The sequence below is a fragment of the Mycetomoellerius zeteki genome, unplaced genomic scaffold, assembly GCF_001594055.1.
Source record: "Mycetomoellerius zeteki isolate Tzet28-1 unplaced genomic scaffold, Tzet1.0 scaffold106, whole genome shotgun sequence".
NCBI lineage: Eukaryota > Metazoa > Arthropoda > Insecta > Hymenoptera > Formicidae > Mycetomoellerius > Mycetomoellerius zeteki.
In genome coordinates, this window is record NW_017255975.1 from 1,378,355 (window position 1) to 1,394,028 (window position 15,674).

General features: G+C 41.5%; 1 protein-coding gene across 2 annotated transcripts in view; it reads right to left on the minus strand.

Annotated features, from left to right (window-relative positions):
* Positions 1–15,674, minus strand: part of LOC108724399 (nucleolar protein 4-like) — a 73,124-nt gene that overhangs the window by 22,116 nt on the left and 35,334 nt on the right. For both annotated transcript variants that reach the window (XM_018450764.1, XM_018450756.1), the window contains exon 2: positions 407–461. In XM_018450764.1, coding sequence (XP_018306266.1) covers positions 407–461 — 55 coding nt within the window. The remainder of the gene's footprint in view (positions 1–406; positions 462–15,674) is intronic.

Here is a 15,674-nt window from a genome sequence, read left to right on the forward strand (position 1 = left end):
CCGGCCGCGCGACGGCATGGCACAGCGAACCGAGTGACGTTTAAATCATTCATGACACGATTCAATAATGTAAAAACGTGCGACGCCGCCGTAGAATTCGGGTCAGATTCCCGAAACGGTTGCGACCTGACCCCGCGACGACGAAGAGATGCGCGAAAAACGACGAGGGACGATTCTTCGATACGAGAAACGCACCCAAAACGGATCGTGTCGAGCGATAAAAACTTTATTCACGCACGCGGCAGATATATACGCCTCTGCACCTTGTTTCGTAAGGATTACGATCTCGTAATCCTTTGCCAGAGAGATGAAGGTTCGGAGGGGGACACCACCTCCGATACCGACCGTAAGGGGCTCGGCAAGGTTTACGCTATAGGATATATAGATAATGAAAGGTTTTGCTCACTTGGGTAGTGATCGTCCTCGGATATGTCGGTGGGCTCCGGGGTCGAGATGTTCTCCTGCAACAGATAGAAAGCCACCGTTAGGTACTGAAGCGTTTTCCACTCGAGTCGTGCTATATAGCAGTCGAACGGTTTCGCCCTGGGCTGCAAGGTACGAAGGCGAACGGGACGGAACTCTCTCGCGACGTGTTTAAAAATTCGTGAAACTCATTTTCCGCAACTGTCCGTTATGATAATACCGCGCGAACGCAGCCGCCGCGTAACCGCATCGTTACGCAGGGCCAGATGCTTCGCGGCCTTATTTAGTCTTGCTATGCAACCTCCATGTCATTTTTACAAAAGTGTTCTTTAAATATTAACATAGAGAATGAGCAAATTCGTTCTTGATTAGTCCAAAATTTTATATAATTGACGCAGTACATGTGACTAAATATACATGTGTGTGAAAATCCGTACTTATTTTGTCATGTAGGTTAATATAATATAACATTCTTTTCAAAAAAGCTGAGTTATATGAAGCTCAGTTACATAAATTATGAAAATATAGTAATATTAACCATTTATAGTAAATGGTAAATAAATAGTAAATGTAGTAAATATTATTTTATTTTTTTTTTACTTTATATAATTTATTTAATGTTCTTATTATTAATTTATAATACATAGTTGAAGTCCTATTGTCCTTAAATTTGTATTTAAATATATATAACTCTTCTAGGAATTATAAAATTAATTTTTGTATAGAACTAAAAACTGTACTATATCGAGATGCATCCTCATTTACTTTCGTCTTCGAACCTAATGACTTGCATTCAAAGAACTATTTCATTAGAATACCATTTAGTGATGCCAGTGATAGTACCGAGTATTGCTCACAAATGCGATTTTATTGAAGAATTTTTGAACGTACACTTTTTAAAGTCCCATAAACAATGTTTAATTAATTATTATGGCATGATGTTTCATTAAAAACAAAAGAAGTTGTCAGAACTATTTCATTTCTTCTCTATATATTATATCTAATATTCTATAACTATATAGTTATATATAATAATAAAATTAAGTATTTTGTATTGAAGTCATTAAAGGTTTGTTTTTGTTTTTTTAATATATTATTCCTTAATTAATTAATTTCTTTAATTATATTTTGCATATTTAAATTTATTTATATATATATATATATATATATATGAATGAAACAAAATTCAATAGAATTCAATAAGTTCTTACTATATTGAGTCGCGGTATAAGATATTCAGTCAAGAAGAAGCTATCGAAGGCTATTCGCGTTACCATACGCCCACAGGAAGACCGTGGACTTTATTGTCCCAGATCAAGAGCCGGCGGCGACTCGCGATTCGTCGAAACGCAAATTGCTTACGCCTCGGCGTTGCGTCGCGTTGCGTCGCGTTGCGAAGGTGACGCACGTCGAGAATCTCGGATCAGTAGCGCAAACGAGCACCGCCTCTCAACCCTTTCACGATCAACGCGGTCAGTTTGTCTCCAGCTTAAGCACCATGTATGCGCGTGTGTATACAAAAATCTCCTCTAAACATAGTCTGGCGAAATAGGATCGTCTACTGAGCGAGAAATAATTATGCAGACACCGCAATTAGCTTTACGTTCATTAGGAAATTATTAATTACCGCGCACATGTCAAAAAAAATGTTCTGACATAACTCCCTTTCGTAATAACGCATAAATGTAAGTATATGCATAGATAATGGCCGTTATAACGGATCGTTATAACGGAAAATTAATTCATAAAATCATCATCTTTTCCGTAAGCTTCTACTTTCGCTGCAGCAACATCATGATAACGCACGTATATAAATTTTATTATATATTCGATAACACACTGAGAAAAAAGTGTTTGACATTTGAGACTATAATTGCATGATAAAATAATTATAGATAAGAACTCTACTTTTATTGTAATTATAAACGAGTATAAATTATAGTCGTTTTCGACGCCAAGTATATATTTTTTGATATATAGAACTATATAAGTACATTCTCTAAATTTTTTCGAGTTCGGAATATCACTCTAAAGAGTGAGATTTCATTTTTCAGAGTGAGATTCACTCTATAAAAGTTTAAAAAACAATTATTATTAGGTACTATCATTATAGCAGAAATAACTATAAAAGTGGCGTTCTTAATCATAATTATTTTACTATGCAATTACCTATAGTCACAAATATGAAATACTTTTCTCTCAACGCATTTCCTAAAACGTAAGTAACGTAATGATTACGTTATTTTTGACACGTAAGCGGTTTTCTGCACGGCTCGTTTTCAAAAAATCATCCTCTGTTTACGCCACTGGCCGAGATCGAGTGGTCAGGGTCGTTTTGAGGGAATAAGGCCGAGGCTCGTCGGACAGAGGATCACCTCTATATGGTCGGGTCGTTTTTCATCGAAAAGAGCAGTGCGAAGCATTCTCCGCGCTCCGTGATATGGCATCGCCTCGCGCGCCGCACTCTAATCGATCCACCGGTCGCGGCGAGTCATAGCGATCTTCCAGGCTCTAGCGGCGTGATTCTATCTTACTTTGATTGATTTTATCCCGATGAAATTAACGGGTTTTTCCCCGTTGAAACGAACGGCCGGTCGGCCTGCCGGCAGTTTCGCAAGGCATGCACTACGTTAGTCTGAGCGATGCCTGGGCCGACTGGTTCGCTCACAATCAGTGTGTTGCTGCAGCGGCGGCGCAGTCTCTTCTATCTGTGTCAGGTCTCGTGTTGCAACTCCAGAAGGTCGACCGGTATACAACGCGGAGAGCACGGCCAATTGATACCGGCCACAACTTTGTCCAGCGGGCTTGTAGGACATAGGCGGCGTGCGAGCGCGTACGATGCATACATGTCGGTGTGGCGCGGCGCCGCAAAAACTTCTGATGATGTAACCGAGAAATTCCGACGAGCCCGGCATCGTTCGCGCACGAACGTGGAAATCATGAGAAGCGACGTGGAGATCCAATCGCGACGAAATGTCGCGCTGCGCCACGCTTTTTTTTACGACGAATGGTCGCCTTCTGCGTGCGTATGCGAAGGGAAAGGGGGACGAGTCTGCGAAGGATATTCTTGGTATTCTACGATAAAAAAAATATACTTTACTGCACATTGACGATTTTACAGTTACGTTTGAATACAGGAACAAGCAAGACGCTTGCATGGTGTTCCGAAATATTAGGAATTTTATTCGCATCGCTTTATTTATGTTGATATGTATGATTTCGTTTATATTAATATAGGACGTTAAACTTAAAATTATTAGATGAGATTATATCTTATTAGATTTTAATAAATTTGGTATGTCTTATTGGTACACTAACTTTATTCCTTTGTTTTATTGACCTTGACTCTCTCCATTTTAGTTAAAATTATTAGTTATATAATTATAATTTATAAATTAGTAAGTTTTTTTACCCGCTTATATATCTAAGCAGCTTTTTCATTTTGACATTCGGTGAACCCATTCTTGATAATATATGAATATGAATTGGATATATATTTCTTTTTTTAGTTATATCAATTCTTTATTTCCACACCTTGTTTTTAGTGCTAACTATGTTTTTTCGGGCGAAATGGATTGATGGAACGGCGTATTCAGAGGTTCATATTAGAAGCCGGGCACAGAATCTGTTTAATAATCGGTGGAATTTATTGGCTGGACGTCTTGCTCTATTTTTCTCTCTCTCACTTTCCTCTCCTCTTTCCTCCCACCAACTACACTGTTGATTTCCAGCTGCGCACTCACGGAAGGTTATTTTAAGAATCTTTCATTAAGAATTTAATATAGCATGATTTTCGCGGACCTGGTCGCGGAAGTATCTATAGGTATCTATCGATTATGAATCCCTTTTGTAATCCGAACCGAAGAGTCAGATGAGAGAAAGATTAAGGTCCAGATGGGAGCGTACAGATAAAACCTGAGATATAAAATAGAAATGCAGGTGGAAAATAAAACTTCCATCGCAATTTCGTCTCAGCGGGAAACTCTCGGATGGATTCTAGTGATCTATAAGGCCCCGCCTTTGCGATTTCAAGAATCGCCTTGCGATCAACTGTGCCGCGCTTGTCCCAGAGGTCTCGATCTCACCGCGGCCAATCTCGCTCGGCTTGGCACACCGTCAAGGTGTTTGCCATTAAAGATAATCGCGGCGGGTTACCTTCTGGGAAGGAGTCGATTGGCGACGCGCAGATCGAGCTCCGCAGCGGTTTCTAGTAATTGATACCGTCGATACGATCGTTACAAGTTATCCTGCACGTCAGGATATCTGCGAATTGTTGCGTTTAATTTACGACAAGGACGCGGAGGCGACGGAGCGATATAGGAAGCCGCGTGGAACTCACGTTACACACGCGGAACTCGCCGTCCGACAAACGGTACTCGGATAATACTCGAGTGTTATATATCGTATATTTTTGAAGCGCTATATTTTTCACGGCATCAAACTCATTTCTAAAATAGTAGGTGTATAAATAAGTTCCCACATTTTTTTCGAAAATATACTCTGAAAAAACTTACTAAATCATAATATATATTTTTTCAATAAATATTTAATATCAACTTAATATTTATTTACCATAAATAAATATTTATTCAATAAAAAAATAATAGTTAAAATCAAATTAAATTCTTAATATAAGTTTTAAATATATACATAAATATATTTACATTTAATAAATATATTTAATACCCTAATAAAATTCTTATTGTTTAATGAAATGATCTAATAAGATTCTTACTGTTTATATTTAATACTATTCAAACAAATATTTACTTTCTAAAATTTAGTACATTTTTTTCGGTGCATTTATTAATATAAAAGAAATAGTACAAACGTTTCAACTAAAATATATATATTTGCCTTTCGAATCTATCACCTTTAGCCATCTTTCAGACAGCATACGGATGCCGCGGCAAAAGAATGCTTATTCACAGTGCGATTTATCGTTCATCGAAATCACTTTTAAATCTTTTAAACCAATCTTGGTACGTTCTTTCCGACACAATATTATCTCCATAAATCTTACAAATTATTCTGGTTACTTCAGTGCCGATTTTATCACGATGAAAATAGTAAAGCATGCAATGGTAAATATACACTTTTTCAGTGTTCATTTTCAAATTAAAAATATAGTTAATTCTTTAACTGCGAATTCTTGTATAGCTTTCAAAATGCAGGTTAATCAATCTTACTTATGAAAAAATAATTAAACGCGGAAATTTAAATACACCATATCGTTAGGTATCTATACTAACTATCTAAAGTTGATAACGAGTACTTATTTGTATATCAAATAGTTCAAAAAGCATACAATAAATTTTTAAAAGATAGAGTTAAAACAAAAATTTAATATACTGTTTGAAAAGTGATAAAAAGTGATTCGTAAGTAAGATGATAGACAGAATATGCGTTTCAAAATCCGAACGCATATCGGTATCGCACTGATTTCATTCGCCGCGCCCAAGGACTCCGATGATGTCGCAGGTATTAATAAACAAAGATCCCCAGTCCTCTCTCCCGCTTCTCCAGCCGACTACGCGCTCTTTCTCTCTCTCTCTCTCTCTCTCTCTCTCTCTCTCTCTTTCGCTCCTTCTTCGTCGCACCTACGCACGGGGGCCGCCCCACTTCCGGCGGATGTACCCTGATAAATGGGAATCTCGCCGCGCGCGCAACCGGCCGGTCGTATATACACCTACGACGACTGCAGCGAGTGAGAAACGATCTCGGCGTCTTCCAGGCATGAAGCACGAGGACGAAGACGGAAAGCGAGCGGAAGGAGCGGAGTACTAAAACGGAGCTATAACAGTAGCCGCGCCGCTTAAAATCCCCGGGATGCGTCGAGCACTGACGATCCTGCTCCTCCTGTTACCTCGATCTCGACGATGATCTCGGAGATGAGAAGTCTGTTGTAACGCTCGTCGTCGAGGTCACATCTCGTTAACACGACGAGCGCAAACCGCGCCTCGATTCACGCGCATTCATTCGTACGCGGGAACGCATGATAGTCGGGACAAGAAAAAGAGGAACGAAGAAGTCTCCTCTTCACTTGAGCCCCGGTGACTCCGGAACGATAAGTTCTCTCTCTTCCGAGAGGGGGGGAAAGAGACATGTGGAAGACCAGTACTGTATAAGAGAGGGAATTGTTGCGGAGCGAGGGGAGAAAAGTAAAGAGGGGCACGAGAGAGAAGAGCCACGCTCTTCGCGAGCGCCGTTCTCGACGGGTAGAGATACGGTTGGAACATTTGTTTAGTTGGCTGCAATTAAGCCACTTGGCGGCAATTGTTTGTCGCTCCGCACAGAATTCCGCTCCCACCGTGCAGCCACCCGACTCCACGAGAGATGCGTGTAGTACACGTTTATACGCGCGCGTGTACAACGAGAGGAGACGATGAGGCCACCGCGGGCGGGAGCTGCGCTGTGTTGTACCAACTCGCCACCAACACAGCAATTCCAGACGATAAAGGCGAGCGAGTTGCCGGGGTTAGGGGTCAACCGGGACCAGTAGCCGGTGTCCGACCAATCAACGTCAACGGCAACCGGCACAGCCACGGCGACGACCGGACGGCGGACACCGCCGCGAGATCGTTCGAGAGGATTGTCTTTTGTCTCTAGACAAGTGAAGATGCTGAATTATCCGTCGAAGCCGAGCGACTAATAAAGCCCATGGCGCATACAAAAATGTATGCTTAAGACGTAAGCAGTAAGCGAATCGATCAATCACGATAGAGAATGTAAGATTATTGCCTTATATTCTCTATTGTGATTGGCCAATTCACTTACATTTACGTCTCACTGTCTTACGTTTTTTTATGTGTTTCTAGCTTAACGCGAAAGATTCTCAAACCAGAAAGACTTTGCGGAAAATTCTTTAGAGATTGTCACTTTAGAGCAGTGAGATCCAATTTTTCATTTTCTAGTTAACTTGTGGTTTAGATTTATATTAACTTCACTTGAAAATGATGATAATGTAAAAAATATATATTTTTTTTTAGCTATTATTAGTCATTAAACTGATAATTTTGTAGTAACTGCGTTAACGTTATCACTAAAACCGTCAATTTAATCATAACTTAAAAAAACACAATTTTTACATTAAGTTAAATTCAACCACAAATTAACCAGAAAATGAAAAACTGAGTCTATCAGGCTTAGAGATTATATATATTTTCTCGACAACATTTTTGAAGTATTGCAATTCAATTTTCACAAGAATTCATAAATGCAATCATTCATGTACAATGTTATTGCAATTAGAGAAAATACATATTAATAATTTTAAAATTAATTTAATTAGAAACGCATTAATTTTATTAATCACTGGTTACTAGTAACATTATTACATAAAATTTCAATGCAATGCATATAGGGATGAACAATAACGTTGTTTTCAATGAAAACATCGTTAATAATGATGTAAGAAGACCGAGTGAAAACATAATCATTACACGATCATAGTATTATAGATTCCAATTTGCGTCAAGTTTATCATAATATTACAATCGTTAGAAAAATTACAGAATAAATAATATTTTTTCAGACTTTTTTTTTTATTTTATGTAAAGACTCTCAGCTTGCAATAAGAAATGCATTACGAGAAATATTAATATATTTTCGTATATTAAAATTACGAAATATTATATATTTCGTAAGATAGATTTAGAAGCATGAAATAAAACTCGTGATAAATCGGGAATACTTAAAACAATTAAACAACACAATGGGAATAAAGAAAAGGTCAAACTGGTCGGGGACCCGGAACACGATGGCCGCACCGACCGCGACGTAAAAGGAGGACCGAATTGGGCCCGTTAGGATGATTGCTCGCGGAGAACGCTCGCTCGAGTGGTCGATTTAGTTGCCTCTTCTGGGTAGCTCTTTGGATAATGGGGAAATGATTGTGGCCTACCGGTGATCTCTCCGCTATGTGTTTTAACCGGGGCAAAACACCTACCGGCCGTCGCGATTCGACCGCCTGTCGCCGATCCTTCTTCTCTCCCTCCTCTCGACCTCTCTCTTTCTCTCTCGGTCGATTCGGAATACCGGGCGACTCTCAATTTCGACTCATTTGCCTACCAAATTTGGCGTCGCATAAATATACGTAGGCTCCTACGGTGAACGGGTCTCAAGGCCGCCGGCAATTACCAACGTTACGCCCTCATTCGATGCACTTTTATTTTCCTCTCCGGTGTACTTTTACCATTTAACCCGCCCCATCGTCTCGTCATCTTTCGTCAAGATTCTTACAATCGAAACCTTTCGCAGTTATTATGAAAAGTTGTCGCTGATCCGCAATCGTCGATTCGAAGTATTGTGCGAGCGATCGAGAGGCAATCTCTAATTTTACTTTGAACAACAAAATTGAATCGTCATAGGGTATATTCCACTTGGTGCTCACACGCTTGCGAGACTTATTTGTCCTTGTTTAACATTTGATAAACAGTTGTGAACGTCAAGTGGAACGCACCCACAGTTGATGCGTTTGCAAGAAGCGCCAAACCTCGACCGTCGCGAAACAAGATGATTGCGGCGTCTCGGAGAGATTGCGAGATGAGTCGTGTTCGTGTTCGTCAGAAGATCGAGATGTGCATTGAGAAAAAGATAGATTCCTCGCTTGATTCCTCGCCCTCCAAGGATACGTGTGATCGTGCGTGTTATACGAGAACAGATTCGTTGAGAACGTTCGTCGATATATAAGTCGACTTGAAGGAGAGGAGAAAAGAGGATCGCATGACGTCACCGGCATACGTTTCCAAAGTGGCGAAGTTCAGGTTGCGTCAGGAAGAGACCAGCACGGCAGAGAGCCGATCGTTGGAGCTCTTCTGATCTGGAAAGCAAATGCGGAGTAGGAGGAGGAGACGTCGGTAGGAGGACGACGGGGTCACCGTCAGCGGGATAACCTCACACGTGTGCGCCCCCCAAAAAAGAAGAAGAAATAAAAAGACGATGACGACGATGGCGGCGACGGCGGCAGCGGACGAATCCAGTGGCGTCGACAGAAAAGACGGGAAAGACGTGCACTTTGCCAAGTCTTCGTTGCGCATCGCTGTCCAAAGACGACGTGAAAGTACAGACGTGAATCGATGAGAGAGGCGAACGAATTATTTATTCTCTGTGATCTCGTTTAAAAATAACTCCGCCTAACTCCTGCTTGAAAAAATTCAAAAATTATAATCTTTTGATTCAGATATCATTTGTATAAGGTGAAAAAATATTGGAAATTGTTTCGTAACTTATCATATTTTTTATCTTTTTCAATATAATTTTTCTTGTAAATATCGATGCCAAAAATGTTATTTCTTTTTTCTCGTTTACCTCATGTCGAATTCAATCGCCTCGTATTAGCGAATGAGAATTACTTCACCGCGGCGATAATGCAAGATTAGATATCATAAAAGTCCCCATCACACAGTTGGAAATTTGGGAAGTTGAGATTAAAATGTAGTACGATTGGGAGCAGCGTCGTCACAGAACCACAGGCGACCACGGTATCCGGCGTGGCCGGTTGGCTACCTTACTTGACCCCTGCGCAACGAGGGACAATTGGGTGTAACAGTCTCCCATTCGTCTGTCGTCCGCCCGTTCCTCCCATACGTGTCGCCCCGTACGTGTCCGTGTTTCTCTGAATCCTCGGCCGTGTAACACATCCATTACTCTCGAGGAGTGTGTGTTGTCGGACGGTATACGCACGCATACGTGTGCGTCATTGCCTTCCACCGAGGGGAAAAGTCCAATGACGACAACGGCGACGAAGACGAAGTCTGAAACGACGAAGATCCCCGTCGCGTGAGCTAACCAAGACCATCAAAGTTTCGACCTCTAAGCATGAAAACTGTAGCTCGTTTTAATATTCCAGTCATTATCCCGCTTAACAGGTTTTCTAATAATCGATTACAGATGAACAGAAGACGATTGATTAAAAAAAATTTAAGAAAATTATTAGAATGATTACTAGATTGACACGAGACGAACATGAGATTGTTTCGTAAAATTTATCCGAGTTTTGCGATAGAGAGCTGTTAGGTTTAGTAACGGCGTCTTCTCGTCCCGTAAACTTTCATCTACGTGGCATGTTTCCGATATCCGAGAGATCTTCGCGGAACTTCGTCCTATGCAAGGCCAACGGTTACAGTATTAAAAATGTCCTATCTTACCGTACGAATGTCTCTGATAGCGTTATCGTGATACGCGAAAACGTCTAACTACGGATGTTCTTTCGCAGAATAAAAAACGCGCGGATTCTACTGTCAAGAATTAATTACAAGCTCGTGATCGGTCTCTCATCAAGGACGATCGCCCGTCTCTCTGCAAGACGCGCATTAGTAAGAAGACACACACTTACAGAATGCGAATGCGTTAGCTCGGATCTACAATAGATTTTTAAGCCTTAAGCCATAAGGAATTGACGAATCATAGTCAATTATTCTCCTCGCATTCGACTGTAATTGATCAATTTCTTACGGCTTAAGGCTTAAAACACCTATTAGTAGATCCGGACTTAAGCATCGTAAAATTCATAACGGATCGACCATGTGTCCCGTTGACGCGGCATTCAATGGCTACGTTTACACCGTGCATTTAGGCCGCGGCCTATACAATAGATGTCCTTGTTTATCCTGTAGGTTAAACAAAGATACCTATCGTATAGGTCGCTGCCTAAGTGCACGGTGTAAACGTAGCCAATATCACTCGACGGTAGGACTATGTAAAGTTAAAGAGGAACGCGTTGATCGCGTACACGCGCGGTCCCAGCATCTCCCTCGATGGGCGGCGGAGGCGAAGGATACGAGGAATGGGAGGGAAAAGAAGAGGATAGAGCGGCCAGTTTCGAGCACGCGCCCTGCTCTAGGTATTTGATTCTCCCGCGTAGCATACCGCTTCGATTCGTTCCTTCCAGTCGCGTCTCGCCCCGCGAGCAGAGAGCGTGCACTCTTCTTGTACTTTGCTCGTCGTCGTCGTCGTCGTCGTTGTCATTGTCGTCATTACCGTCGTCGTTGTTTTCCTTCTTTTCATTAACATGCACTGGAAAAAACGGTACGCAAGAAAAACCGTACTCGTGCTCGCCATTGTTTCTCTTCCACGTTTGCGATCTCACCAATTCAGGGATTACGAATCAAACTTCCAAGATTCACAGGGAAAAAACGGCTTTGCTGAAATTTTTAAAAATTTAGCTAGATACAGATCTGAAAATACTTTTATTGGAGTGTCAAAATAATTATGTTGAACGCTCAAGCATGAGCAATGTTGCAAAAGGTTTTGATATTTTAGCAATTAGTTTAAGTGTCCTACATAATTTTGATAGTCTAACAAAATTACTTTCAGATTTGTATCTAGCTAAATTTTTAGATATTTTAAAACTGTTCTTACCGTATATATTCTCTAAAATTCATTGACGTAGCATATCGATCAATGCAGCATCAATTTTTGCTAATATATATATATAATCTTAATCCTTTAAAATGCAGAGAGAGAATGAAAAATTACGTCTTATGTTATGCTAAAATAGATATAATCATTTACAAGTGTACTCATTAAAGAGTCTCGTTTAAAAATGATAAGGGATATAAAAGTAAGATAGTAAAGGAGGTATGAAAGTAGGATAGATTAAGCGTGATAATACAAAAAAAAATTGAGGATTTTAGTAATTTCACGAAGACGTTTCTCGAGTTCGACGTTGTACAAAGGCGGATGTACATTTTCCTAGCCTCCAACGTCGACCTTAGCGATGCAATTTGTTCCCCCGCACTAGTCATCTCTTTCCTCAGCACTTTATTTCCACCCGACAAAGGCCCGATAATTAATCCGGGCAACATCTCCTCCCCACTCAATACGTGCTATAAGGTCCATGAACTAATCCAGGCAGTTGTCTCATCTCGATATCACGCCTGCCTATTAATACGCAAAGATCATTAGCTTCGCGGCTGCTTCCGGGTGGCATGACTTCGCGACAGCTAAGCAAAAGGCTCGAAAGCCACTCGCATCGTGCGATCGCCCACAATTATCGACGACGATCCGCTAGAAACGCATACGTCCCACGTGCTCTAAGCAACCAACCAGTATTTCAATAACGTTCTGACCGACCTCGTCGTTGTCCCCCTGTCTCTTCCTCTGCCTGTCTACCTCGTGCACCTCCGTCGCGTTGAACGCAACGCTCTATCTAGAGGCCGAGCGTACGCACGCGTGTATGTGTGTATGGTCTATGTGGTCTGTATACGTGGACACGCGGGGGCCTGGCCCCTCCAGATCTCAGACTGTACTCACATGTGAGATCCGACGATCCAGCGAGCCAGGCCTGTTGGCCTGCCAAGGGAATATTATACTTGGCGATGACGCGTACACGCCACACGAGGAGGCTATCTCGTCTCGACGAGAGGTAGGTAGGGAAGGAGAAAAAGGGGAGAGACAACAGGGGAAGGCTAGGGTGCGCCACAAGGATGAGGCAGAAGGTGGAGGATATACAGGCGGAGAGTGAGAGCAAGGGGGAATACAGGCGCCGAAGGTTTAATCAGAGAGGGGCTATCGACATCAATCTCTCCTCTCGCGCGCTTTCCAACGAACGTCGGGGTCGTGAATTGGTGGTGATCTTGCCAAAGATCTTTCGCGTGCAATCTGTGTCTTTGTACGGAAGAACTTTGTGCAACAACACGCTTTGGTAATATTCCATGAAGATGAGAATAGGTATCGATGCGCGCGCGCGGTAGTTTTTATAAAAGAACGGAGTTAAATCAAATGATTGTGACATTTATGGAATGAGGCGATGAAAGGTCTGCTACTAATGATGAAATAAGAGCTCTCAATTATCGTCGACGAGAAGGTAGTTCGAACGGTGTTCCCGAGATAGTCGACGGCGATCTAAGTATAGGCGAAACACGTCATATACGGGATTAATCTTCCCTATAGGAAAAATAGACAATTGTAAGAAAACTGTTGACACCCGCTCTCTAGGAATATTCCGTCTATTTCAGAACAATGTGCAGTTTGAAATAGGATGTACAGAATTAAATTCAGTTTCTGCTATACGAGACAAATGATCGATAGAACTGATTTTTAATTAAAACACGACAAATTTGTAAAATCTTCAATAGTTTTTTCTAGATGTATATTGATATTGATTATAGAAATTGTAAATTGTAGATTATATTATAATATTCATGATTTATATGAGAAATCTATGATCTGAAAATTTTAATCTGAAAATTATCGCAATTAAATGAAAAATGTAATTCCAAATTCTGGAAAAAAAAGTGAGAAATAAAAACTTTTATACTTTTAATTTAAAAGTTATAATGTTTAGAATAGAATTAGAAAAAAACGACTAGTATTTGTGTCCGTCATATTAGATCCGCCATCTTGAATTTTTAAAATCTGACAGATTCGTAATCAGTAACTCAAAGAACCCATAGATTCTTCGACTTTTGAAAAAATTCAACAAAAATTCATGCTATAAAGCGTTGTTAATATAAAACTTAACGTAAAACTTTTTTATGATTAATGTCTCATCATAAGCTATCATTTGACATAAAATTCAATTCCAAAATCGAGGACCGAAAAACAAGCATTTTTTGTGGTCATCTTTATCTAATATTTTCCAAGTTTCGGTAAGTCTAGTCTCAACAAAGTGTACAAAATATTCGTTTTCTCACAGCATGAATCTCCAAGGTAAAGATAGCCGATAACAAATCAACATTGTCAGCTGTAGCAAAGGACAAATGCATTTTCCAACAGTGACACATACGCTCCAGTAACATTTCTCGACGGAAGGTGAGCTGTCCTTGAGCTGATTGTCCGAATGACAGGACAGAACAGGGCGAGGCGAGGAAGAGGCAATGGTGAAAGATATTTTGAAAAAGGGTCTTAAAAAGGGTCTCGAAACAGGGAGTCGCACAAATCTCCTGTTAATACCATTCATTGTTAAAGAAAAAAAGAAAGAAATTCCATTCTCACAAAAAACGGTACATCTCTTCGCTTTGTACGTTCTCAACATGATGTTACGAGCGTAATATCGAATCTTAAACACTCACGAACAGCGCTTTCCGCTCCGTAATTCACATCGGCATAACTTCTAATCACCTGTCGTGCTCTCGCGCTACTAGAGCCGCCTGCCTACCGTTCTACGCTGCGCTAATTAGATTGAATGGCGCTCGCATTAGCGCGGCGCTTGTTATTGACCGACATTAATCCGCGAGATTGAGCTATCCATGACACTTTTCACTCGACCGAACACACTACGGAACGCGATCTATATGGCCGAAAGGGGAAGAGGAGAGGGGGGGTCTCAATCGCCTCTCACCGTCCAATCCATAAACCGAGAGAGCTACCTCCGTTTTGTACTTCGCTAATTGCCCTTGAGGGGGATCGGTTTCCCAGAGACCAATAAAGAGCCCGTCTCTTTTCTCTGTCCCCCTATGCCCCCCTCCCCACCTGACCGTTCTCTCGATCCCTTTCCCCTATCTTCTTTCTTTCTTTCGCTCTCTTTCTCTCTCTCTCTCTCTCTCTCACACACACACACATACACACTCACACATTCCCTCACTCACTCACTTACTCATTCACTCACTCTCTTACTCTCTTTCTTTCTCCGGTCACAGACCAAACGGGACGACCAGAATGAGTACAACCAGTGGAGGAAAGGAGAGAAAGAGAGAGGCAAGCAGCTAGAGTGCCGTTTTATTTTGGCATGCTGCGACGAGAGGAGGATCCTTTTTATTTTTCCCGCAGCACTGGCGGCTACGCTCTTGGTTCGCTGCAAGGTATTCTATGATGGTTCGTCGGTTCCAACGGCGCCCTTGCTAAATGGAATACGACCGGAGGTTGGTTGAAAAGAGATAAAGAGTACTGCTGCGGTAAAGCAGAACTGTAAGAGAGAGAAAGAGGGCAAGAGGGACAAAAAGAAGGAAACGAAGACGCAGAAGAAGAAGATGAAGAAGAAAGGCGACGACGGTGGGAGAGAGCCCGTGTATATAACTCTCCCCGTTTCAGTCCCTCGCCGTCCCCTTCTAGCTCGGCTATACTTCCTCCTCCCTCCAGGGCCCCCATTTCCCCTGGCATTGGGGATTTTTTTGAGGGCTCGTCCAAAAGAGCACAGAACCCGAGAACGGCGGCTCGTAGTCGCCGAGCTGCCAAGCGTGAGCAAACCGACCACTCTCGGGCCGGACCCACACCTACGGCTCGAGGTCGATACACGCTTCTCCGCTTCGTTTTACTTATTCGCTCTGTAAGAGAGGACACGGTATCCGACCGAGCGACCGTAATGAGAC